General features: G+C 43.2%; 1 protein-coding gene across 1 annotated transcript in view; it reads left to right on the forward strand.

The window, feature by feature from the left end:
• The window catches only part of riok2 (RIO kinase 2 (yeast)), a 44,290-nt gene extending 18,398 nt beyond the window's left edge, over positions 1-25,892 (forward strand). Inside the window, exons 5-10 of the mRNA XM_070884439.1 lie at positions 1,144-1,232; positions 2,852-3,043; positions 9,898-9,990; positions 12,297-12,803; positions 15,078-15,174; positions 25,225-25,892. Coding sequence (XP_070740540.1) covers positions 1,144-1,232; positions 2,852-3,043; positions 9,898-9,990; positions 12,297-12,803; positions 15,078-15,174; positions 25,225-25,386 — 1,140 coding nt within the window. The 3' untranslated portion in view covers positions 25,387-25,892. The remainder of the gene's footprint in view (positions 1-1,143; positions 1,233-2,851; positions 3,044-9,897; positions 9,991-12,296; positions 12,804-15,077; positions 15,175-25,224) is intronic.
• Positions 25,893-27,227: the final 1,335 nt, after the last annotated feature.

Genomic DNA, 27,227 nt, shown 5'->3' on the forward strand with positions numbered 1-27,227 from the left:
AGTTCAAAGGGAAGAGGTAAAGGCAATGAGGGTATTAGTGGGAAGGTGAATTGGTAAAGGGGACGATGATCAAGGCGGAGTGGGAAACGTGAGTGATTGGGGAAGGAGCTGGTGAATGTTATATTTTCCCCACTATTCTCACACCAAATGCAGCCTGGTGTCAATGGTGACTTCTTTCCCTGCCATACCATCCACCATCTCCAACATGAAAGGAAACAAGAATTAAGAGGAGAAAAGAGAAAGCGTGCCAAAGTGAGGGGAGGAGTGACTGAGAGAAACAAAAGTAGCTGAGACAAGTAACAGAAAGACTATTCTCTATCTCGGAGATGTTTTTTCTATTATGAATCTTTAGTCCGCATTTATAATGGAAACTACTGATGTAAACTTGTCATACTAATTACTCCCCCACCCCCAACACCAAAACTGGCAAAAGGATATCATTATAATATGACCAGTTTGTAAAGGCGGATTCCATTATAAATGTGGACATGGGAATTTATCATGGAAATATAAAAAGGACAGAATATACAACTTTAAAATAAGGACTGCATGCCCTGTTTGAATAATTCTTCGTTGGCTAACACCACCCTTTATTGAAGTCAACACTTGGTCTTGACTCCCCTTGTGCAAGATCCACTAATCCATTACTGCATATATAAAAATCTGCTGGGTGGGTTGCAACTTTACATTTCAAAACATACAAAACTGTTACTTGCTCTCTGGGGAAAAAAACACATTGGAAAAACTCTCCACATGAACCTGTAGTTCCAGTTACATTTGTAGGTGACCCTTGTTAGGCCTTTGCATTGTTCAAAGCCCTGCCACTTAACATACAATTTACTAATATTGTATTACAACTGAGAATCAACACGCAGTTCCATTGCAAAGCCACTGGGTGTCGGCACAGTAATGTTTAAACCTTTATCACAGACCAAAATGTGAAGACCAAAAGTAGTAATGTTGTGCAATTTAAAATATATATTTATATATATATATAATTTAAATATTTCTTACTGAAAAGTCCTCATACTTGTGATTGTTCAGTGGTGTATAACTGATCTTAAGCAAATTGAATGTCCTGCCGTATGGCAGTGATCTTGATAAATTGCATGTATTCAATTATATTGTTTTATTTGTGTCGAGGCATTATATGACCGAGGATTCCCTGTTCCCAAACCAGTGGACTTCAACAGACATGCAGTGGTCATGGAGCTCATAAATGGCTACCCCATGTGAGTATCAGCATTCTTGCAGAGCCAGCTCAAAATTTTGTACAAGAGTTTCTTTCAGATATTTTAGATGCCAGGTAGGGACTTTCACACTACAAAGCAGAGCTCAGGGCAGGGTAGTCTCTGTTACAATGTCTCTTGTAAATTGTTAAGTTGTTTGTACTGTTATTATCTAAAAGGCTTTTTTGTAGAGATCTTAAAATTTCATTCAGCATCTTGAGTCACAATTTATCTGTTTATGTAGCTGCAATCACAAGATCACTGAGGTTTTCGAGGGGGTTATAGTAACCTTTCGGCATCATCTTGAAAGGTTTGATTACAAGTAAACTGCTTCAAATTTCTCAGGAGACACTGCCTTAAGTGTACATAATTCCATAGAATGGAAGTTCCATAAATAAATGTTAAATTCACTGTTTCAGCTGTAAGTCTGTTTTGCTTAATAACTTTTCTTAAGACTTATTACATTCAAATATAGTTATATACGACAAATCAAATCGGCATCTACAAAATAAATCTCACACTGGTTTAGACTCAATGAGGAGGTAAATAGCAATTTTCAGTAACCATTCCAGAAGATTAGTCAAAGCCTTAAGCAACATGTACTGACAGACTTGAAGTATTTTCACTGTAATGCCATCATGTTGTGTCTGGTATTTTTTAAACTAACCACAGTATATTGAGAGACCATACAAGAATTTGCCATGCCACTTTGTAACACAAACTTTAAAACATTTTTTCTCTGATGCTAAAAGTTCCAGTGGACCCAGGTTTCCCCAGGAATTGCTCTTTTTTTAGAGCAACTTGATTTTTCTGGACTATCTTTTTGGTTGCAATTCTGGCCATTTAATTTGCGCCAGTGTAAGTGAGTTAGTTAGGTTTTTTTTTTAGTTTTTTTTTCCAAAAGGGGGCGTTCCCAGCCACTTGCCCCTGTTTTAGGCGTTTGGCCAGCAAATAGTTGCTCCAAACTAACTTCCGCCAGCGTATGTTGCCACTTCTGTCTGCACAGAAAAACCTTATCTAGAGTTAAGGAATCGACGCAAGTAACTACATTTAAAGCACCAGACGAAACACAAAAAGTAATAAGCAATTAATTAACAAATAAAATAGAAGGAACCCTGCACCTAAAGCACCAAAATCAATCAGTAAATAACACACAAAAATTAGGAGTCCTACCTTGGGGAACGCAGCAGGTCGCCGATGAGGGGGCTCATTCGACCAGGGTTAGGGACGGTGTGCTTCGGGCCCCTCCCACACAGCTGCAGCGTGCATTTGCAGAAACGGCCTGCCAGGAGCTACTGCACATGCGTGCAGACTCTAACGCGCATTTGCAGAGGTCCCCGCACTGTTTTCAGCGCCGGAACCTGGCTCCGCTCCCAATCCATTGAGCCACGCTGCACCACGACAGAGGAGAGGCTGGGGAGTGACCAGAATACGGACGTCTTTTTTCGGCGCGCTTGGAGGCGGACAAAAGCGACGCACCTCAAGTGAGGGCGCCAGAAAAACAGGTTAGGGAAACTCTAGTCCAATGTCTTTAAGCAAAAACAGACCAAGTAGCATGAAAACTTCAGTGTTTAAAAAATTCTTAAATCACCAAAATATTACATTTATTCATGTTTGCTTAGGTGCCAAGTTCGCCAGCTTGATAATCCTGCAGCAACTTATAATGAGTTAATGGATCTTATTGTGAAGCTTGGTAATCATGGTTTAATTCACGGTGACTTCAATGAATTTAACTTGATGTTGGATGATGAGGATCATATCACAATGATTGATTTTCCACAGATGGTATCTACATCTCATCTAAATGCTGAATGGTAAGTACAAAATCAAAAAGTGGAATTTTGTGGGGTTTATTTTTCCTATTTATATTTGGTGGTGTAATTTACTGCAGATTTGGAATGGGTGCTATGCTGTTTCTCACGCACATGATTTTACACCAATGTTCTTGCATTCTGCTGCTTATTAAGTCATTTGCACTTTTGCCCTCCTACAGAGGCACATTATCAAAGTAACATTTGACATCCAGTTTTTCTTTGAATAAATAAATAAATGCATACGATCCTTTGATTTTTATATAAAGTTGGTAGTATCTGTGCATGAATTGATTTTGATCTTGGTCCATTGGGGAAACCATGACGATGCCTAAAACTGTAGCCTGTATGAAAAATATACACAACCTAGGACAAGAAGGTCTGTCAGTATGCAAAAAGATAGATTCGTGTTTTGGGTGGACATCCTTTTGTCAGGTGTTCTGATGAAGGGTCTCCACCCAAAATGTTTTTAATTATTTCAGATGGTCGCGGACCAAAGTTCTTCCTTCCATCTCTTTTCTCCTCCTGCCCACCCCCCCCCCCCCCATTTTAAATTTAGGTGCACGATCCCTTTAATGAGCTGCGCGGCCCATTCAAATTTCACGTTGTAAAAACTGCGCAAGACCGGCAGACAGCTGTGCATCCGCGCAGCTTAGAGTGAACATTGTGTACTTTCTGCTTTTATTTAAAACTTTCAGAATCTGCAGTTTCTCCTTTTTCTCTCCATTGAGACGAGTTTCGAGTACTTGCTCAGGGTGGCAGCTGCATATAATGATATAACGTGGTAGGACACTGTCAATTTCCTGCATGATGACTACTAATCCAGAGGCCTAGACTAATAATCCAGAGACGCGAGATCAAATCCCACCATGGCAGCTGTGGAATTTAAATTCAGTTAATTAAATAAATCTGGAATTTTTTTTAACAAGCTAGTGTCAGTAATGGTGACCATGAAACTACCGGATTGTCGTAAAAACTCAACTGGTTCACTAATGTCCTTTTAGGGAAGGAAATCTGGCGTCCTTACCTGGTCTGGCATGTGATTCCAAACCCACACCAATGTGGCTGACTCTTAACTGCCCTCTGAAATGGCCTAGCACGCCACTCAGTTGTAGCAAACCGCTATAAGAATAAAACCAGATGGACCACCCAGCATCGACCTCGGCACCGACTTTGGACACAACAATGGCACACCCAGCCCAGTTGACCCTGCAAAGTCCTCCTCACAAACATCTGGAGACTTGTGCCAAAATTGGGAGAGCTGTCCCACAGACTAATCAAGCAACAGCCTGACATAGTCATACTCACAGAATCATACCTTTCAGCCAATGTCCCAGAATCCACCATCACCATCCCTGGGTATATCCTGTCCCACCGGCACGACAGACCCACCCAAGGTGGCGGCACAATGATATACAGTTGGGAGGAAATGATCCTGGGAGTCCTCAACATTGACTCCGGAGCCTGTGAAATGAAGTCTCATGGCTTCAGGTCGGGCATGGACAAGAAAACCTCCTGCTGATTACCACTTACCGCCCTCCTTCAGCTGATGAATCAGTACTCCTCCATGGTGAACACCACTTGGAAGAGGCATTATGGGTAGCAAGGGCACAGAATGTATTTTGGGTAGGGAACTTCAATGTCCATCACAAAGAGTGGCTCGGTAGCACCACTACTGACCGAGCTGGCCGAGCCCTGACGAACATAACTGCCAGACTGGGCCTGCAGCAAGTGGTGAGAGAACCGACATGAGGAAAAAAACCTACTTGACCTCATCCTCACCAATCTATTGTAGCAGATGCATCTGTCCATGACAGCATTTGTGCGGTGGTCACTGCTACCGTCATTGTGGAGACAAAGTCCCATCTTCACACTGAAGGCGCCCTCCATCGTGTTGTGTGGCACTACCACCGTGCTAAATGGGATAGATTCAGAACTGATCTTTAGGCTCAAAACTAGGCATCCATGAGGCGTGTGAGCCATCAGCAGCAGCAGAATTGTATTACACCGTAATCTGTAACCTCGTGACTCGGCATACCCCTCTACCATTACAATCACACCAGGGGACCAATGAGGAGTGCAGAAGAGTATGTTGGAAGCAGCACCAGGCGCACCTAAAAATGAGGTACCAACCTTGGGAAGATAAACAGCGGAAGCAGTATGCTATAATCAGAGCTAAGCAATCCCACAATCAACGCATTAGAACAAAGCTCCGCAGTACTGTCGCATCCAGTCGTGAATGATGATGGACAATTAAACAACTAATGGGAGGAGGAGGCTCCATGAATATCCCCATCCTCAATTAGACCACAGTTAGAGCACTGGAGAGGGTGCAAAGAAGATTTACAAGGATGATACCAGAAATGCAAGTGTATACATATCAGGAAAGGATGAACAGGCTGGGTCTCTTTTTTTTCTTGAAAAAAGAAGGCTGAGGGGTGACCTACTTTAAAATTATGAAAGGTTTTGATAGATTGGATACAGAGAGATTGTTTGTGGGGAAGAGCATAACTAGAGGCCATCAATATAAGATAGTCACCAAGGAATCCATAGGGAATTTGGAAGAAAATTCTGTACCCAAAGAGAGATGAGAATGTGGAACTCACTACCACAGGGAGTGGTTGAAGCAAATAGTATAGATGCATTTAAGGGGAGGCTATACAAGGATATGAGGGAGAAGGGAATAGAGGGTTATACTGAGATTTAGATGAGGAAAGACGGGAAGCGGCTCAAGTGGAGCATAAGGATAAGGGGTAAGCCATTTAGGACCGAGATGAGGAGAAACGTCTTCACTCAGAGAACTTGTGGAATTCTCTACCACAGAAAGTTGTTGAGGCCAGTTCGTTAAATATGTTCAAAAGGGAGTTAGGTGTGGCCCTTACTGCTAAAAGGATCAAGGGGTATGGAGAGAAAGCAGGAATGGGGTACTAAAGTTGCATGATCAGCCATGATCATATTGAATGGTGGTACAAGCTCGAAGGGCCGAATGGCCTACTCCTGCACCTATTTTCAATGTTTCTATAAATGCCGGCATGGACCTTTTGGGCCGAATGGCCTGTTTCTGTGCCGTATATCCTATGTAATAATGGCGGAGCCCAGCACAAAAGTGCAAAGGACAAGGCTGAAGAATTTGCAAACAGTTCAGCCAGAAGTGCCGAGTGGATGATCCATATCGGCCACCTCCCGCGATTTAGCCAATTCAATTGAGTCCACGTTATATCAAGAAGCGGCTGAGCACATTGGATACAGCAAAGGCTATGGGTCCCGACAACATTCCAGCTGTCGTGCTGAAGACTTTTTGCTCCAGAACCAGCCGCACCTCCAAGCTATTCCTGCAACACTGTCATCTACCTGACAGTGTGGAAAACTGCCCAGGTAGGTCCTGTCCACAAAAAGCAGAACAAATCCAATCCGGCCAATCACCGCCCCATCAGTCTACTCTCAATCACCAGCAAAGTGATGGAAGGGGTTGTTGACAGTGCTATCAAGCGGCACTTACTCATCAATAACCACCTCACTGATGTTCATTTTGGGTTCCACCAGGAACACTCGGTTCCAGACATCATTACAGCCTTGGTCCAAAAATTTGAATTCCAGAGGTGAGGTGAGATTGACTGCCCTTGACATCAATGCAGCATTTGACTGAACAGAAGAAGTAGGAGCAGGAGTAGGCGTACAGCCCCTCGATCCTGCTGTGCCATTTAATACGATCATGGCTGATCTGATCATGGACTTGGGTCCACTTCCCTGCCCGCTCCCCATAACCCTTTATTTCCTTATCGGTTAAGAAACTGTCTATCTCTGTCTTAAATTTATTCAATAACCCAGCTTCCACAGCTCTCTAGGCAGCGAATTCCACAGATTTACAACTCCCGGAGAAGAAATTCCTCCTCATCTCAGTTTTAAATGGGTGGCCCCTTATTCTATGCCCCCTAGTTCTAGTCGTCTCTATCCTCTCTGCATCCACCTTGTCAAGCTCCCTCATAATCTTATACGTTTCGATAAGATCACCTCTCATTCTTCTGAATTCCAGTGAATAAAGGCCCAACCTACTCAACCTTTCCTCATAAGTCAACCCCTGAATGTGGCATCAAGAAGCCCTAGTAAAACTGAAGTCAATGGGAATCGGGAGTAAAACTGGCTGGCGTCATACCTAGCACAAAGGAAGATGGTTGTGGTTGTTGGTCAATCAACCCAGCCTCAGGACATCGCTGCAGGAGTTCCTCAGTAGTGTCCAAGGCCCAACCATCTTCAGCAGCTTCATCAATGACCTTTCCTTCATCATAAGGTCAGAAGTGGGGATGTTTGCTGATGACTGCACAGTGTTCAGTTCCACTCGCAACTCCTCAGAAAATGAAGCCGTCCATGCCCGCATGCAGCAAGACCTGAACGACATTCTGGCTTGGGCTGATAAATGGCAAGTAACAGCCGCGCAACACCCAGGCAATGGCCATCTCCCCTTGATATTCAACAATACAATCGCCGAATCCCCCAACATCAGCATCATGGCTGTCACCATTGATCAGAAACTTAACTGAACCAGCCACATAAATACTGTGGCAACAAGAGCGGTTCAGAGTGTCTCACCTGACTCCCCAAAGCCTTTCATAGAAACTTACAACGCAGAAGGAGGCCATTTCAGCCCATCGTGTCAGCAGCCCCTTGGTCAGCAGCTCCAAAGGTTTGGGCAGATACAGATCCAATCACTGCTTTCAAAAGGGAGTTGGATAAATACCTGAGCGGAAAAAATTTGCAGGGTACGGAGAAAGGGCGGGGCTTTGCAGGGTACAGAGAAAGGACTAGCTGGAGCGCTCTTCCATTATCTGCAACCATTCTATTTATAGTGTACGCAGTGGCGGTGTGAGCTGTGAGGGGGATGCTAAGAGGCTGCAGGGTGACTTGGACAGGTTAGGTGAGTGGGCAAATGCATGGCAGATGCAGTATAATGTGGATAAATGTGAGGTTATCCACTTTGGGGGCAAAAACGCGAAGACAGAATATTATCTGAATGGTGGCAGATTAGGAAAAGGGGAGGTGCAACAAGACCTGGGTATCATGGTTCATCAGTCATTGAAAGGTAGCATACAGATACAGCAGACGGTGAAGAAGGCACATGGTATGTTGGCCTTCATAGCTAGGGGATTTGAGTATAGGAGCAGGGAGGTCTTACTGCAGTTGTACAGGGCCTTGGTGAGGCCTCACTTGGAATATTGTGTTCAGTTTTGGTCTCCTAATCTGAGGAAGGATGTTCTTGCTATTGAGGGAGTGCAGCGAAGGTTCACCAGACTGATTCCCGGGATGGCTGGACTGACATATGAGGAGAGACTGGATCGACTGGGCCTTTATACATTGGATGAGAGGGGATCTCATAGAAACATATAAGATTCTGACGGGACTGGACAGGTTAGATGTGGGTAGAATGTTCCTGATGTTGAGGAAGTCCAGAACCGGGGACACAGTCTTAGGATAAGGGGTAGGCCATTTAGAACTGAGATGAGGAGAATCTTCTTCAGTGAGTTTTTAACCTGTGGAATTCCCTGCCGCAGAGAGTTGTTGATGCCAGTTCATTGGATATATTCAAGAGGGAGTTAGATGTGGCCCTTACAGCTAAGGGGATCAAGGGGTATGGAGAGAAAGCAGGAAAGGGGTACTGAGGAAATGATCAGCCATGATATTGAATGGTGGTGCAGGCTCGAAGGCCTACTCCTGCACCTATTTTCTATGTTTCTATGTTTATTTTAACAATTGGGCAAAGCTAACAAAATTCATCTGCACAAACCTAACAAACACCACACATCTCTTTGGTTTATTTGAATATACTGTGACTGCAGTTACACGTTTATTATGACAGCGTTGTTTCTCTGAAGGTTGGCCTTGGAAATAGAGCACTTCATATGAAATCCGGTTTGGGCGGAGTGGCAAGCAAGGAATGGTCAGAGCATCTTGTGCACAACCTGGTTCAGAAAAGGAGCCAACTGGAAACTGATCAGAGCAGTATATCTTTGATTTAAAAGGCAGTATAGAATGATTATTATATTAAATTCCACCATCTACAAGGCACAAGTCAGGAGTGCAGTGGAATACTTTCCACTTGCCTGGATGAGTGCAGCTCCAACAACACTCGAGAAGCTTGACACCATCCAGGACAAAGCAGCCCACTTGATTGGCAGCCCATCCACCATCTTCGACATTCACTCCCTCCACCACCGGCACTGGGAGTACCTTCACCACAAGGTCTACAGTGATTCAAGAAGGTGGCTCGTCACCACCTTTTCAAGGGCAATGAGGGATGGGCAATAAATGCTGGCCTTGCCAGTGATGCTCACAACCCGGAACGAATAAAAAATAATGATGAGTTCTTAATGGCACTCAATGGAAGGCACACAGCAGAGGCAAGATGCGTTCCAAGAGAAAGAAAGAATTGGGGTTGCAAGAGAGGAGAAAAGTTTGATCATTGAATTTTGCTTACCTAGCATTAAGTTACAATTCAAGAGGCTTTCCTGCCTTCAAGTGCGTTTGGAGTGAGAAGGACACTGGTAATTAAAATTTTAAAGTCAAAAGTTAACGACAATTAGAAAATAAAAATGATTTGTGCTCTTCAGTATATTCTCCAAAAATTTGGTTTGTGTAAAACATGAACCAGTTTTTACAAGGTATTGACCCCCATAAAGATAATCAGTTATTATTGAAAGTAACATTTTCATTTCTACATAGGAAAAAGCAGATTTTTATTTGTTTTAAAGAATGGATGAAAAACTGGAGGAAGATTTTTGGAAGAACATTGGTTAAAAACTGGCTGCACAGCTCTTTTATAAAAAAAAATGTCAATCAGTAAACTGGCCTATCTTTTCTTACAGGTATTTTAATAGAGATGTAAAATGTATCCGTGATTTTTTTATCAGACGCTTTAGCTATGAAAGTGAGCTTTATCCAACATTCAAGGACATCAGGTTAGCAACACTTGTATAAATTGATAACATCTTGTGGAATTTAATATTTTAGATTTGTGGTGATCCTTTGCGTGTAAATTAATAATTCAATCATCATCCTTTAGACTTCTGTAGCAGTTGTATATTCAAAAGCTGTCCTCTTGCTCATCAATAATGCAGTTTTGCAATATACAGCCCATTTTATTAATTTATCTGAAGTGAATATAATAAGCCAGAAACTCAGTGACCCAAGTCAAGGGAATCCAGTATGGCAGCAATTGTCAAGGTACAATATTTTCTTCAGTTAATTGGATCATAATATCGGCAGCCTAGATAATGTTGGCCAGCTATTCGACTATAGTAGGCATCCTGCCCTCTGACATCTAAAGGATTTTGTTGGATGCTATCTGTTTTCTCTTCTTCCTTCCACCCCCCCGCCCCTCTTCCCATCTCTCCTGTTTCCCTAACTTAGGAACTGATGCCAATTTTAGTATCCTAGATGCTCTATTGGGTGATGTCAGCCAACTCAGTACAGAAAAGGAATTTAACCTGGGATGTCCTGGTTTAGTAACAACTCTAAATTGCTGACAACAACAATGATGTCTCCCCAGTTGTTCAACTCTAATCAAACTAAAAGTACTGCTAGCTTCCACATATCCATTATACCAGACATTTTTCACTGCATTATATTTGCTAAAGTTGTACTTAAACTGAGCCTAGTGACAGCTGCATTTTATGCTTCTGTTCTGTCAGTAACATGACAGGATTAATACTCATGGTTATTTCAGACAATCTGGTTATGATTTTATATATCAAAGTCACAAATTACATCCTATGTGACTGACTGTGACTGGTAAACTATCCCACCTGCAAGGGCTTATTCTTCCCACTCCTGCATTAATGCTTCTCTAGTTGTCCAAGGATCTAGCCTTGGTCCCCTCCTATTTCCCGTCTACATGCTGCCCCTTGGCAACATCATCCGAAAAACATCAGGCTCCATGTGTACGCTGGCGACACCCAGTTCTGCCTCACCACCACCTCTCTCTACCCCCTCTACTATCTCTGGTTTGTCTCATTGCTTGTCTGACATCCAGTACTGGATGGGCAGAAGTTTCCTCTAAATATTGGGAAGACTGAAGCCATTGTTTTTGGGCCCTGCCACAAACTCCGTTCCATAGCCACTGTCTCCCCGGTGACAGTCTGAGGCGGAACCTGACCATTCGCAACCTTGCTGTCGTATTTGACCCCGAGGTGAGCTTCTCACCAAATATCCACTCCCATCACCAAGGCTGTCTAATTCCACCTCTGCAACATCGTCCAATTCTACCCTTGGCTCAGCTCATCTGCTGCTGAAACCCTCATGCCTTTGTTACTTTGTAGACTGGACTATTCCAGTGCTATCCTGGCCGGCCTCCCATCTTCCACCCTACATAAACTTGAGCTCATCAAAAACTTTGCTGCCTGTATCCTAACTCGCACCAAGTCCCATTCACCCATGACCCTTGTGTTCGCTGACTTCCATTGGCTCCCAGTCCGGCAACACCTCAATTTTAAAATTCTCGTCCATGTTTTCAAATCCCTCTGTGGTCTCGCCCCTCCCTACCTCTGTAACCTCTTCCAGCCCCACAATCCTCAAGTCTCTGTGCTCCTCCAATTCTGGGTTCTTGTGCATCTCCATTTTTTTTTAAAGTCGCTCCACCATTGGCGGCCATGCCTAGGCCCTGAGCTCAGGAATTCTCTCCCTAAACCTCTCTGCCTCTCTACCATGTTCTCCTTTTTAAGACGCTCCTTAAAACCTACCTCTTTGATCATCTGCTCTAATATCTCCTTATGTGGCTCGATGTTGAATTTAGCTTAATAATGCTCCTGTGAAGCACCTTGAGATGTCTTACTATGTTAAAGGTGCAGTATAAATGCAAGTTGTTGTTGACATCACAAAACTATAGGGGATTTACAGCTGAGTTTGTCAATGACTTCAAAAAGGAATAAAATTAGACTAAAACAGTAATGCATTTTTGGGCTAAAAAATAATTTAATATAATTGACTAAAAAAAAATGACTAGAAATTATGCATTAATGGAATTGTTTCTCTTGGTCTCGCCCACTCTTCATTGAAAACCATTTAATGCGTTTGTCTCGGGAGCTGGTGCTATACAAAGTAACTATACATGCAGGAACCCTTAAGTTTTGAAATGCATTCACTCTTATTTCATTCTTCAGCTATAATGCTTCTCTCCTTTTATTCCCCCCCCCCCGCCCCCTTTCCTTTGCAACAGGAAACTTTAGTATTCTTTTTATTATCTGGATTCCTTCTCCATCTTTTTTAGGAAGGAGTCTTCACTGGATGTGGAGATAGCAGTTAGCGGTTACACTAAAGAGCTCCAAGAAGATGCTGAGCTGCTATATGCTCCAGGCCCTGAAGAGGAAGGTGATGAGCCTGAATTTCCAGAAGATGATTTGGATGATGAAATTAAGTTTTCAAATGAAACAGCTGAAAGCAAGGATTTGCTTCCTGAAAATAAAACTGATTCTGTAGTGTTTCCTACTTCTAATTCCAACATGGTTGAAAAAATATACAAGGAAGATGCTGAGAACAATGACGTTGAAAATATTGATCTGGCCAAACTGAAAATAAATGTAGAAGAAGTTGAAAGACAATGTACTGAAGCAGTTAGTGCTGTTGAATTCTCTGTAGATGTTACAGAACATAATCTTGAACATGCCACTGAAACAGTGCACCAGATACGCCATAGTGAGGAGGCTCCAAGACATGAAGATGAATGCCCAGACTTAGTTGATCTGTCCACTCAAAACAAGGAATTTAGACCTTTCAGGTACCAATTGAGCAATGTCTAACCTGCCATCCATGTTGTCTTGCATCTTGCATTCTTGGCAGGTTGGGAGCAGTTAGTGCATTGAACCCAGGTGATAGACTTTTTCCTTTTTATCTGGCATCCAATGTGATGCTAGGTTGTATGTGCAGTTTTTTCCTTTTGATTGAGAAAATAATGGAGAATGGCTTCATGTGTCAGTTAGTCCTCCTGTATACTTGCATCTATTAACATTGCTGATTTCACAGTAGATTTTTCAGACTTTTCCGTGTGAGGAATGCAAATATTCTCATACTGCTGTAGACACTGTTACTTCTGAAAGATCGCATCATACCTTGAGTTGCTATAATTGCAGAATGTGTTTTTTGAATCTGTAGACAACAATAGAAGTAGCATGTTTGTAGGTGCAGTGCACACTATTCCAGCCACAAGGCTAACCTGGCAAATTCCCGAGGATGGTCTTGCAATTTGAAATGCAACTTTTTGGGAACTGATAAGACAGCCGAGTACCATGTGAGCAGGAATTTATTCAAATTGTGAGAGACTTGTTTCTAAAAGAGTATGTGAAGGAACCCACAGGGCGTAATACATTTTTGAATGTTCAGGAAAGGAACAGGATAAGGAGCTCCGTAAAAGTAGGCTGCGTAACCCCACGGAATTGAGGGATCACAAACAAAACCTAGTTAGAAACATGAAGCAGACCATGAAAGAATTCAAGTGTGTCAGGAGTAAACAAAAGGTGCAAAGAGGCATTGGCTCACTGAAAATGACAGTGGGGAAGTTGTATCTGAAGATAGAGAAATGGACTGGCCACATCCCAGGGGATTGGAAAATAGCAAATGTGACTCCCCATTCTCAAAAAAATGGGTGAGAGATGAACCATCAAATTATAAACCTGTAAGACTTGCTTTTACTGTTGGTAAAGTGTTTGAAAGTATTGAGGAATAATTTAAGGGCCATGAGCTAATCTGAGATGGCATGCTTTTAAAAGTGAGAGATTATGCTTAACTAATTTACAGGATTTTTCTTGAGGTGATGAAAGACCTAGTATTAAGGGAGAGATTGTGGATGTTTTCTACCTGGATTTAAGGACGATATTTGATGCTATTCCACATAATTGGCTACTACATTAGGTCCAAGCCCATGATGGGAATGTATTGAAATGGCTGGTGGGTATTCAGCAACAAGTAGTAGTGAATGGGTAGCTATCTAGTTGGCAGCCAGTTACCAGTGGAGTGCCACAAGATTCAGTGTTGGAGCTGCTATTTCTAATTTTTATATATGATTTGGAGAAAGGTATTGTGTCCAGATTTGTACACAATACCAAACTGAAAGCTGTGGCAAATGATTAATATCAATGCAGATGGATTCAAAAGGATCTCGACGAGCTCAATCAGTGGCCGGAGAAATAGTAGATGCAGTTTAATACAGGAAAATGCAAGCTTGTGAGATTCGGTGGAGAGAAGGTTGATGTGGATTATGTTAAATGGGAATGTATTTGAGGTATTGGAGTAGGAGATAGATCTTGGTGATCACTAAAACCTTCTGCACAATATTCCCAAGCTATTTAAAAAAAAAAACACAATGTTGGGATGCATAGCAAGGAGTATAACCTAACTCCAGAGAGTTTGTGTTAAAACTGTATTTGTCCCTCCGTTAGACTACATTTGAGGTACTGCGTGCACCTTCATCTCTCTATCAAAGGGGATATTTAATTATTGGAGAGCGTACAGAGAAGGGGCACAGTTGATCCCAGATAACATGAAAGATTGACTAGCCTGATCTTGTGTGTCTCGAAATGAGAGAGGATATGATCGAAGAGTTTATGTAAGATTTGGACAAATTTAATTCAAGTATGCTTTTCTGCCATATACAAAATTTATACACCAGGGGGTCATAATTACAAATTTAGGACAAAAGAAAATAGGAAATGCAGGAGGAACTTTTCTACTAAAAGGGTGGTAAGTATGTGGAATAGATTACAGGCAAAGGTAGTGGAATGAGAAACCTTAATGGGTTTTAAGAGGAATTAGACACATGTTGTCAACAAATGGGATTCATGGTTATTAGAAATGCACCAAAGGAATACTGGATGGGTGAGCTACATGGACTGAAGGTCTTACCTGAACTTGTTACTATGTTTTAGTGCATTGTGTCTTACTCATCTACAGTAGATCCCATAATATATTTTCATGGTTTATTGATATATCTGTTTCATGGAATGTAGTTAATTTGTTGCAAGTTTCAATGATTGTAAATGCTTTTTCCATTTTGTAGGGATGAATTAAGCTTGATGCACACGAATGAGCACAGACAAAGGACCACCAGTGAGAGTTCTGTAGGCAGCTTGCTGAGTACTTCAACAATCCCACCAGTAAGTCTGTATTCAAAGATCCCTCTCCTAATTTTTGTTTTGCATTGGTAGTAGTCTACATTAATTGCTCTTTCTTTCACAACCTATATAGCTTTCAAGTGTTCTAGCTCCATATCATTCCTCTGTCTTGCTGTAATTTTAATAGCTGAAACTACATACAATTGTTTAATATTTTCAGCATGATGTCAATGGTATTGTCCTTTAGGCTTCAAAGCACAACTTTCCCAGCTGAACGGTAGATTAGCAGTTGGCTATGAGATTTGGTGGCGAGAAGATTAATGTGGATTATGTTAAATGGGAATGTACTTGAGGTATTGGAGCAGGATATAGATCTTGGGGATCACTTCAATGGGGACCATTTCATTTCAGCCCATCATCGCTTTTGTGTCTCTAATCTCTCCTGCCTTCCACCCTATCACAGACCTTCCCTTTTGTTCTTTCTTCCCATCTCCCTTTCAGTGCTTCTTAAGAAAGTGTTTTTTTTCGAACATTCACTAGTTCTGACAAAGGGTCGTCGATCCAAAACATTAACTTTTTTTTCTCCACAGATGCTGCCTGACCCGCTGAGATTTCCTGCATTTTCTGTTTTTATTTCAGATCCAGCATCCGCAGTATTTTGCTTTTAGATTAGCGGGTGGTCTGTTCTGATGGTGCTACTCGTTCATCTCCAAGGCAGTGAATACCATGAGTGACTTGGATACCAACTACCACTAGGGTACTCTGCTGCTTATTCGTCCTGAGCTACTTAAAATTGGTAGCTCGCTACAAAAGAAGTTTCCGACATGAACTCCATAATGCAGTGTTGGCTACCAACTCACAATACAGGTGTGACGTCCGAAATCTGGAAACCTCTGGACCGAGGCCATTCCGGGTATTTCTGGATTTTGGAATGTCTTTGCCTGGGGCGGGAGGGGGGGGTTGGGCGGCCGAGGTAAGGGGGGGGGGGGGGCCGGCGGCTGAGGTAAGTGGGGGGGAGGTGGGTTCAGGGGCAGAGGTGGAGGGAGATTGGGCAGCCAAGACGGGGAGTCCGGATTTCGGAACATTTTCCGGTTCCTGGACGACCCTGCCACGGTGTCTGAATTTCAGAACTCCGGATATTGAACGCTCAACCTGTACTTAGAAATGACATTTAGGAATTACCTATTAACTGAATCTGACTTAACAAAAATATAATATGTTAGCTATAATAATGCAGGGCGTAGTTTAATCTGTTTTTGTCTTTTTTTTTAGTCGAATGTTTGCGTGCACTTCCTATCATCATTTCCATTATAGCTTCCTAAATCCACAGTTCTAATGAAAACTATCTATGTAAACTTGACGCACTATTACTATCATCATCATCATCGGCAGTCCCTCGGAATCGAGGAAGACTTGCTTCCACTCTTAGCATGAGTTCTTAGGTGGCTGTACAGTCCAATACAAGAACCACAGTCTCTGTCACAGGTGGGACAGATAGTCATTGAGGGAAAGGGTGGACAGGGAGCCTGGTTTGCCACACACTCCTTCCACTGCCTGCGCTTGATTTCTGCATGCTCTCGGCGATGATACTCAAGGAGCTCAGCGCCCTCCCAAATGCACTTCCTCCACTTAGGGCGGTCTATGGCCAAGGACTCCCAGGTGTCAGTGGGGATGTCGCACTTTATCAGGGAGGGTGTCCTTGTAACGTTTCCTCTGCCCGCCTTTGGCTCGTTTGCCATGGACGAGTTCCGAGCAGAGCGCTTACTTTGGGAATCTTGTGTCTGGCATGCGATCTATGTGGCCTGCCCAGCGGAGCTGATCAAGTGTGGTCAGTGCTTCAATGCTGGGGATGTTGGCCTGGACGAGGACGCTAACGTTTGTGCGTCTGTCCTCCCAGAGGATTTGCAGGATCTTGCGGAGACTTCGCTGGTGATATTTCTCCAGTGACTTGAGGTGTCTACTGTACATGGTCCACGTCTCTGAGCCATACAGGAGGGCGGGTATTACTACGGCCCTGTAGACCATGAGCTTGGTGATAGTTTTGAGGGACTGGTCTTCAAACACTCTTCCTCAGGCGGCCGAAGGCTGCACTGACGCACTGGAGGCGGTGTTGGATCTCGTCATCAATGCCTGCTCTTGTTGATGGGAGGCTCCCGAGATAGGGGAAGTGGTCCACGTTGTCCAGGGCGACACCGTGGATCTTGATGTCTGGGGGGCAGTGCTGTGCGGCGAGGACAGGCTGGTGGAGGACTTTTGTCTTACAGATGTTTAGCGTACGGCCCATGCTTTCATACGCCTCGGTAAATACGTCGACTATATCCTAGAGTTAAGCTTCTGTGTGTGCACAGACACAGGCGGCGTCCGCGTACTGTAACTCGACGACAGAGATTCAAGTGGTCTTGGACCTGGCCTGGAAATGGCGAAGGTTGATCAGATTCCCACTGGTTCTGTATTCTGTAGTTTAGTTCCACTCCAGCAGGGAGCTTATCAACTGTGAGTTGGAGCATGGCAGCGAGGAAGATTGAGAAGAGGGTTGGGGCGATGACTCAGCCCTGCTCGACCCCGGTCCGGACGTGAATTGGGTCTGTGATGGATCCGTTGGTAAGGGTCACTGCTTGCATGTCGTCGTGGAGCAGGCTGAGGATGGTGATGTACTTTTGGGGGCATCCAAAATGGAGGAGGAAGCTCCATAGACCCTCGCGGTTGACCGTGTCAAAGGCCTTTGTAAGGTCGAAGAAGGCCACGTACAAGGGCTGGCGCTGTTCCCTGCATTTTGTCTGCAGCTGTCACGCTGCAAAAACCATGTTCGTTGTGTCTCGGAGGGGACGAAATCCGCACTCCGACTCCGGGAGGGACTCCTCAGCCACTGGGAGAAGACGGTTGAGGAGGACTCTAGCGACGACTTTCCCAGTGGTTGATAAGAGATTCCTCTGTAGTTGCCGCAGTCGAACTTGTCCCCTTTTTTAAAGATGGTCACGATCACTGCATCTCTAAGATGAGAGAGATGAGGTGGTGTATTCGCGCCAGTAGTGCCTCTCCGCCATACTTCAGTGCCTCAGCAGGGATTCCATCCGCTCCCGTAGCCTTGTTGTTCTTAAACGATCTTATGGCTTTTTCTATCTCGTGCAGTGTTGGGGTCTCACTGAGGTGGTGGCGGGTAGCATGCTGCGGGATGGAGTCGAGAACACTCGAGTCAAAGGCAGAGTTTCGATTGAGGAGATCTTCGAAGTGTTCCTTCCAGCGCGCACTGACTGCCTCGGTGTCCTTGATGAGTGTTTCCCTGTTCTTGGCCAGGAGTGGGGTTGGGGCCTTGGGAGTTTGGTCTGTATGTGGCCTTGACTGCAGTGAAGAATCCTCGCACATCATGGCTGTCGGCCAGCTGCTGTATCTCCTGTGCTTTCTCCATCCACCACCTGTTCTTTAGGTCCCGGGTTTTTTGTTGGACCTTAGCCTCTAGCCGTCTGTAATGCTGCTTTCCTGCTCCAGAGTTGGGTTGCTGTTTAAGGCTCAGAAATGCCCTGGGCTTGCAATCTATTAGTTCCTGAATCTCCTGATCATTCTCATCAAACCAGTCCTGTTGTTTCCTGGTTGAGTGACCGAGCGTCTCCTTGCAGACACTGGTTATGAAGGCCTGGAGGGCAGACCAAATGCTGTGGACATTCTCCGTCACGGGGTCATCAAGGCACTCCAGGTTAGCTGTGAGGCACTGACTATAAAGGGCTCTCTTAACTGGGTCCTTAAGTGCCCCGGCATTGACTTTTTTTGCGACGCCGCTTCTGCTGCCCTCTTCGCTTTGGGGCTATGTTGATGTCAATGATGGATCGGATTAGGCGGTGGTCCGTCCAGCAGTCGTCGGCTCTTGTCATGGCACGGGTGATGCGCACATCCTTGCTATTACTATGCTAGTACTACAACACCATCATTGGCAGGAATGTGCCATTGTGAATGTAGACATAAACATTTATAACGGAAACATATAAAATTGAGGACAGTGTGTATGACTTTAAAATAATGAATAACGTGTGTTTCCTGGTCCAATTATCCACTGCCCGCGAATTCCACTGCACCTGAAGACTGTACTTCATCTTGTCCCTGTGTGCAATGTCAGAGGAAATCGACTTAAGATAAATGTATATTAATGGATAGATGATATTGTCAGCTGAAGTTTTTATTCTTGATTTTTTTTTTTAAAGAGTAAAATGTGATTTGAATATGTTATGTATGGAAAACTGTATCTGTATCAGAGGGTAAGAGCAGTAACCCATGTGGTGGCTGGTGTGCAACAGCCACCACACATTTTCAAAAAAATCCACGCACAGGCATCTTCCACTCCAAGATTTAGTTCGGGACCTGGAATTTTAGGTCCTTCATTGAAACACCTGTGAACTTTTTGACGTGGAAACAAGTCATCCTCGATTCGAGGGACTGCCTATGATGATGAAGAGCAATAACTGCTGGAATTTGTCTTAATACAGATGTTTTATTGAAATGCTAGTATTGTTTGAGACAGAATTCAGTATGTAAATCCTGAGCTCCAGTAACACAACATTAATTCGTACCAACATTTCTGTCAACCATCCACAAACCATGTTTCCACAATTTTAGCTTGCATAAAGGAATTGAAGTAGATTCATTCTCTTCTATTTTTAAAATAAATGGCCACTAAATGTTATGCTAAGTCACTTAAAACTTGAATCAGTGAATGTTAAAGAAACATTTCATGGCTGTGGACAAGAACATTGTTAAAACAACAATAACAAGAATATGCTGGTCCAGAAAGTTCCCTAGCTTAACTGCCAAGCAAGGGGTTAAAAACGGGACGGAACTCTGTTCCGCTGGATTCCGCCTTCCACTCTTTGTGGAAAGGAAGTCAGGAAGTCCATGAGGGGAGGAGGAGAGCAGATGAAATGAAGGGAGCATGGTCTGGGAGTTCTTAACCTTGACCATTGATTTTTCTCTTTTAAGGTCAATCAGTCCAGTTAGATTTGTGAAGCAAGCCTCGCACAGCCAGGGGAAAGCTGGCTAATCTTAAGCTTAGAACCAGGAAATTGCCCCAGAAAAGTTAGCCTGCCCACTAAGGTGCAATAGTGTGGCTTAGTTTAATTTTCTGATTCAGAAGGATGGGTTTGAAATTAACTTAAGTGAAGTAAATGAGTTTTGCTTATGACTGTCTTGTCTTTTTACATTCACTTTCTGTCCAAAAATAAAACCGCTTAACAATGTGTATCTAGCTTCATCTCATTAAAGTGTTTTCAGTCTACCTACTGAAACATTGGACAAATGCACATGATGTAATATCCACTTCAGATCACAAGGATATTAGAAACATAGGTGTAGACTGTTCAGCCCCTTGAGTCCGTTCCACCATTCAGTTAGATCATGGTTGATCTGTAACACAACTCCATTTACCCACCTTTGCTCTATATCCCTGAATATCCTACCTAACACACAATCTATATCTCAGTTTTGAATGTTATGCCCACAGGTTAAGCTTTCATATGATTAGCTATTGGGCAGTAAGGAATGTAAGATTCTGATACCATTTATGAAAGTACCAGAACTGCTGAACTAAGAACATTTCTACGACAGACCCGAAAATTGTAAATCCACCCCATGTCAAACCATGGCTCAGTTCAGTAAGTTCACGTCCTTTGTGGCAAAGCAGTAAGACTTGAGGCCTAGTTATTTTTCCCGTAAAAAGGAAAATACCATAGGTGCTGGAAATCTGACCAGAGAGGGATGGACAGAGGAAATAGTGAAAATATAGCAAGCAGTAAAATTAGAAATAGCGAGAGGGAGAATTGGATGGAGATAAAAGGGAAGAAAAATTAGGAAGTACGCTGGCATCCAAGAGTTGGTACCAAAAAAAAAATTGCTTTTTACTGCCAAATAAAACTAATTATGATATGGATCTGGGGATCAGGACGGCTATAATGTAGTGAGATTGTGGTGCTGAAGAGAAACATTGAGAACATTCATGACTTCACTACTTTTCCTGGCCCTCATTGTTAATGGGTCTCAGTTTAGACATTATCCCTAAATTAAAAAAAATATTAGCCAGCCCCTGCTTGTGGAAATATATTTGTCTCCAGTATGGCATCCTCTTTTGGGTGGAGTTGTTCGCTCGAGATGTGAAAGTTAAAATATCTATGCAACTGTTAAAAAGTAATCCAGATACAACACAGGAGTGCCACCCTGTGATAGAAGCAAGGAATGACAATTCAGAATAATAGACTAAGCAATAAAATTCTGTGTAATGTTATCTTGCATTTTTGTGGCATTGCCAGCTGTTAAGTGCTACATTTCCATGTTTCACTTTCAACTGACTATATTTCCATTAGGCCATTCAGATGTGTTTTGAGTATAAACATATTGGTGTAGCTCAGTGAGTATAGAAATAGGAGGATAGAGCAAATTAATGCGTGGCTGGAGAGATGGTGTAGGGCTTCAGATTCCTGGGGCATTGGGGCCGGTTCTGGGGGAGGTGGCACCTCCACAGAGCCGGTATGAATATCCTCGCAAGGAGGTTTACTAGTACTGTTGGGGAGGCTTTAAACTAAATTGGCAGGGAGATGGGCACCAGGATGTAACATTAGAAAGGGGGCACAAAGGGATTGGGAGAGACTGATGAGCACAAGTAATAAATAGTAATGTATTAGGTGGGCTCAGTCTAAGGGAGAACACCGGATGGTCTAAGATAGGTTTAACTGCATGTATATGAACGCATGAAGCATAGTAAACAAGATTGGTGAACTGCAGGCACAAATAGCCACATGGAAATATGATGTCATGACAATGACGGACACCTGGCTCAAAAAAGGGAAAGGATTTTTTTTTTTAATATTCCTGGATATAGGGTGTTCAGGGAAGAAGGAAGGAAAGATAGAAGGTTGTGTGGCAGTATTGGTTAAGGAGAATGTTAGTGCTGGAGAGAGAGAGGATGTACTGGAAGTGTCAAGGACAGAATCTATATGGCTAAAGTTAAAAAATAATCGAGTGCCGTTACACTGCGGTGTATTCTATAGTCCACCAACTAGTGGGAAAAATATGGAGGAGCAAATTTGCAGAGAAATTAGAGAGGTGCAAGCACTATGGAATATTGATAATGGGGGATGTCAACTATCCTAATATAGACTGGGATAGTAATAGTGTAATGGGTAGAGAGGGAAAAGAATTTCTGAAGTGTGTTCAGGAAAACAATCAGTATGCTTCTGGCCGAAAGAGGAAGGAGACATTGGATCTGGTTCCGGGGAGTGAGATAGGTCAAGTGGAGCAAGTGTCAGTAGGTGAACATTTAGGGAACAGTGATTGTAGTATCATAAGGTTCCGATTAGCTATGGAAAAGGACAGGGAGCAATCTAGAGTAAAAATACTTAATTGGAGGAAGGCCAATTTCAGTGGGACGAGAATGGATTTGGCCCGGATAAATTGGAATCAAAGATTGGCAGGCAAAACTGTAGTGGAACAATGGACTGCCTTTAAAGAAGAAATGGTGCTGGTATAGTCTAGGTACATTCCCACTAGGGGGGAAACTTAGGGCAACTAAAGTCAGAGCTCCCTGGATGACAAAAGAGATAGTGAGTAAGATGAAGCAGAAAAAGAGCCCTTATGACAGATGTCGGGTTGAGAATACATCTGAGAATCAGACTATATATAGAAAGTTCAATGGAGAAGTGAAAAAGAAAATAAAAGGGGCAAAGAGAGGGTATGAGAATAGAATGGCAACTAACATAAAAGGTAATCCAAAAGTCTTCAATAGGCATATAAATAGTAAGCAGGTAATTGGAGGGGTGAGGCTGATTAGGGACCAAAAAGACCTATGCATGGAGGCAGAGGGTATGGCTGAGGTGCGAAATGAGTACTTTGCATCCATCTTCACGAACAAATAAAATGTTGCCATGGACATAATGAAGGAGGAGGTAGAGGAGATACTGGATGGGATAAAAATTGGTAAAGATGAGGTACTTGAAAGGCTGGCTGTATTTAAAGTAGATGAGGCATTGGAACCGGATGGGATGCATCCTAGGGCACTGAGGGAAGTGAAGGAAGAAATTGTGGAGGTACTGGCCATAATCTTCCATTCCTCCTTTAAAAAAAGGAGGTGGTGCCAGATGACTGGAGAATTGCAAATGTTACACCCTTGTTCAAAAAAAGGTGCAAAGATAAACTCAGTAGCTACAGGCCAGTCTGTTTAACCTCAGTAGTGGGAAAACTTTTAGAAATGATAATCAGGGACAAAATTAACAATCACTTTGACAAATGTAGATTAATTAAGGAAAGCCAGCAAGAATTTATTAAAGGCAAATCCTGTTTAACCAACTTGATCGAGTTTTTTGGTGAGATAGCAGAGGGTTGATTAGGCCAATGCAGTTGACATGGTATACATAGATTTCCAAGCGTCGTTTGACAAAGTGCCACATAATAGGCTTGCCAGCAAAGTTGAAGGCCATGAAATATAAGGGACAGTGGCAGCATGGATACGAAATTGGCTAAGTGAGGAAACAGAGAGTAGTAGTGGTTGGTTGTTTTTCGGACTGGAGGAAGGTATACAGTGATTGGTTCTAGGACCATTGTTTTTCTTGATATATATAATAATGATTTTGATGTGGGTGTACAGGGCACAATTTCAAAATTTGCAGATGACACAAAACTTGGAAGTATAGGGAACAGTGAGGAGGATAGTGATAGACTTCAAGAGGACATAGACAGGCTGGTGGAATGGGCGGACATGTGGCAGATGAAATTTAATGCAGAAAAATGCGAAGTGATACATTTTGGTAGAAAGAGGAGAGGAAATATGAACTAGAAGGGGTACATGAACAAAGAGACCCAAGGCTATATGTGCAAAAATTGTTGAAGATGGCAGGGCAACAGCAACAACTTTTATTTATATGCTGCCTTTAACGTAGTAAAATGTCCCAAGGCGCTTCACAGCAGTGTTATAAGATAAAGGAGATAAATTTGACACCGAGCCACACAAGAAATTACGGGTTGAGAAAGCAATTTTAAAAAAGCTTACGGGATCCTGGGCTTCATGAGATACAGAGTACAAAAACGTGGATATTATGATATTCTAAAACACTGGTTCGGCCTCAATGGAGTATTATATGCAATTCTGGGCACCGCGCTTTAGGAAAGATGTGAAAACCTTGGAAAGAGTGCAGAAAAGATTTACAAGAATGATTCTAGGGATGAGAGACTTCAGTTACGTGGATATACTTGGGTTGTTCATAGAGCAGAGAAGATTGAGAGGAGATTTGATAAAGGTGTTCAAAATCATGAGTGGTCTGGACAGAGTAGATAGAAAGAAACTGTTCCCATTGGCAGAAGGGTCACGAACAATGGACACAGATTTAAGGTGATTGGTAAAACAACCAAAGGCAACACAAGAAAAAGCTTTTTTATGCAGCGAGTGGTTAGGATCTGGAATGCACTGCCTGAAAAGGTGGCGGAGGCAGACTTAATCGCAGCTTTCAAAAGGGAGTTGGATGAGTACCTGAAAGAAAATTTTCAGGCCTACAGGAAAAGGGTGGGGAGAGTGGGAGTAGCTGAGGTGCTCTTGGAGAGCTGGCACAGGCTTGACTGGCTGAATGGCCTTTATCCGTGCTGTAACCATTCTATGATTCTATTCACTGATGACATCCAGCTCTATCTTATCATCACCTCCCTGGACCCCTCCACAGTCTCTGATTTGTCACACTGCTTGTCCAACATCTAATATTGGATGAGCAAAAATTTCCTCCAAGTAAATATTGGGAAGACTGATGCCATTGTCTTTGGTTCCTGCCAAAAACTCCATTCCCTGGCCACCGTTTCCATCCCTGGCAACTGTCTGAAGCTGAGCCAAACTGTTTGCAACCTTTATTGTTGTGTTTGACCCCAAGCTGAGCTTCCGACCACATCTGCTCCATCATCAAGACTGCCGCCTTCCACCTCCATACAACTCTGACCCTGCCTCAGCTCTTCTGCTGTGGAAACCCTCATCCATGGGTGTGTGTTGACTTGAAATCAACAAATAATGTTTCTAAATGTTGTATGATTTACTGTTGTCGATTGGCATTGAATTTAATTTCAGATCGTTTGCTATTTTAGGATGTGATCAAACGGAAAGTGAAGCAACAACTGACCAAACAGCAGAAGACAGCAATCAGAAGACGTTTACAGAAGGGAGAGGCCAACATCTACACCAAACAGCGACGAGAAAACATGCAGACCATTAAATGGAGTGCTGACGCACAAAGCTTTTGGGGTTAGAAGGGGCCTGTAGACGTTCTAATATCCCAAGATGCTATGCTTAAATGAATACAACCGAAAATGAATCTGTGAAAACTAGTTTTGTGGTGATTTCTGTGTATTTGAATTGATTACATTTCCTGGCTATATAAAAATAAATTATACAGTACAGTTTGAAATAATGTTTTTAATTCAATTTTTAAACTAACATAGAGAGCATATACATTTAATAGTGGAGGATTTCAGACTGATTTTAAAGATTTGAGGTCCTGTACATCCAGCTAATCATAAAGCCCACAGTCAGAAATGTCAAACTAGTGAATGCTGTAAGTGATATTTTGAGAAAAATGTATGGATCCACTATGACATTGTACCAATGTAACCTACTATTTTAAATTGGCATATACTATAAGATCACTACCTTCCTGAGTCTTGTTTTGATGTACTAGATCCATCAAAATTGAAGTAACTTTGTTTAATTAGCTCACTGCTGTTGGTTTTCAACTAATAAAAAGAGCTAACAATTTCATCATTGTCACTATTTGCCTAATATTTCAAACAAAGTGAGTATCTGCACAAACATTTTTGTGTCCTTCTGCATGTGCGCTCGGACACACCATTTTTGCACATGCACACCTCATCCCCTTCTGCAATGCATGCTGACACTGAGGTCCAGCCACACATGCGCAGTACCCCACAGTGCAGCGTGACCCACGCTTTGTTCAGCTCCGTGGATCACGGCCCCGGAGAAGCTTGGATCGAAAGGGAAGAGAGGGAGAGATGTGGGGATCGGAGAGGGTAGAGAGAGGAGGTAAGGAACTCAGTGGGGGCAGGGTAGAGAGCACAGTGGGATGGCGGAAGAACATGATCCAGGTCTAAAGTTGGGGTGCGAGGTTGAGAGCGAGAATGATCCAGATGGTAAAACTGGACAAAATCCGGAAGTCAGGACACTATCACTATTCGCTTCATACTCAATAAATGGAAATGGCCTAGCAAGCCACTCAGTTGTAACAAACTGCTATAAGAAACTATACAGGTAATAATAAAACTGGACGGACCACCCAACATCAACCTCGGCACCGTCTTCAGACACAACAATGGCGCACCAACCCCAGTCAACCCTGCAAAGCCCTCAGTAACATCTGGGGACTTACGCTAAAATTGGCAGAGCTGTCCCACAGACTAGTCAAGCAACAGCCTGACATAGTCATACAGAATCATACTTTTCCACCAATGTCCCAGGCTTGTCTAAATCACCATCCCAGGGTATGTCATGTCCCACAGGCAGGACAGACCCACCTGAGGTGCTGAGCTAGTGATATACAGTCGGGGGAGAGTGGCCCTGGGAGTCCTCAATATTGACGTCGGACCTCATGAAGTCTCATGACTTCAGTTCAAGGAAACCTCCAGCTGATTACCACCAACCGCGATCCCTCAGTTGATGAAGCTGTTGAATACTACTTGGAAGAAACACCTGAGGGTAGCAAGGGCACAGAATGTACTTTGGGGAGGAACTTCAATGTCCATCTCCAAGAGTGGCTCAGCAGCACCACTACTGGCCGAGTCCTGAAGGACATTTCTGCCAGACTGGGTTGGCAGCAAGTGGGGAGAACCAACACCAGGGAAAACCTACTTGACCTCGTCCTCACCAATCTACCTGTCGCAGATGCATCTGTCCATGACAGCATTGGTAGCAGTGATCGCCGCACCCTCATTGTGGAGACGAAGTTCTGTCTTCATATTAAAGACTCCCTCTATAGTGTATGACATAACCACCATGCTAAATGGGTTAGATTTCGAACAGATCTAGCAACTCAAAACTGGGCATCCATGAGGCGCTGTGGGCCATCAACAGCAGCAGA

This window comes from Pristiophorus japonicus, chromosome 1 (genome assembly GCF_044704955.1).
Source record: "Pristiophorus japonicus isolate sPriJap1 chromosome 1, sPriJap1.hap1, whole genome shotgun sequence".
In the NCBI taxonomy this organism is placed as follows: Eukaryota; Metazoa; Chordata; class Chondrichthyes; family Pristiophoridae; genus Pristiophorus; species Pristiophorus japonicus.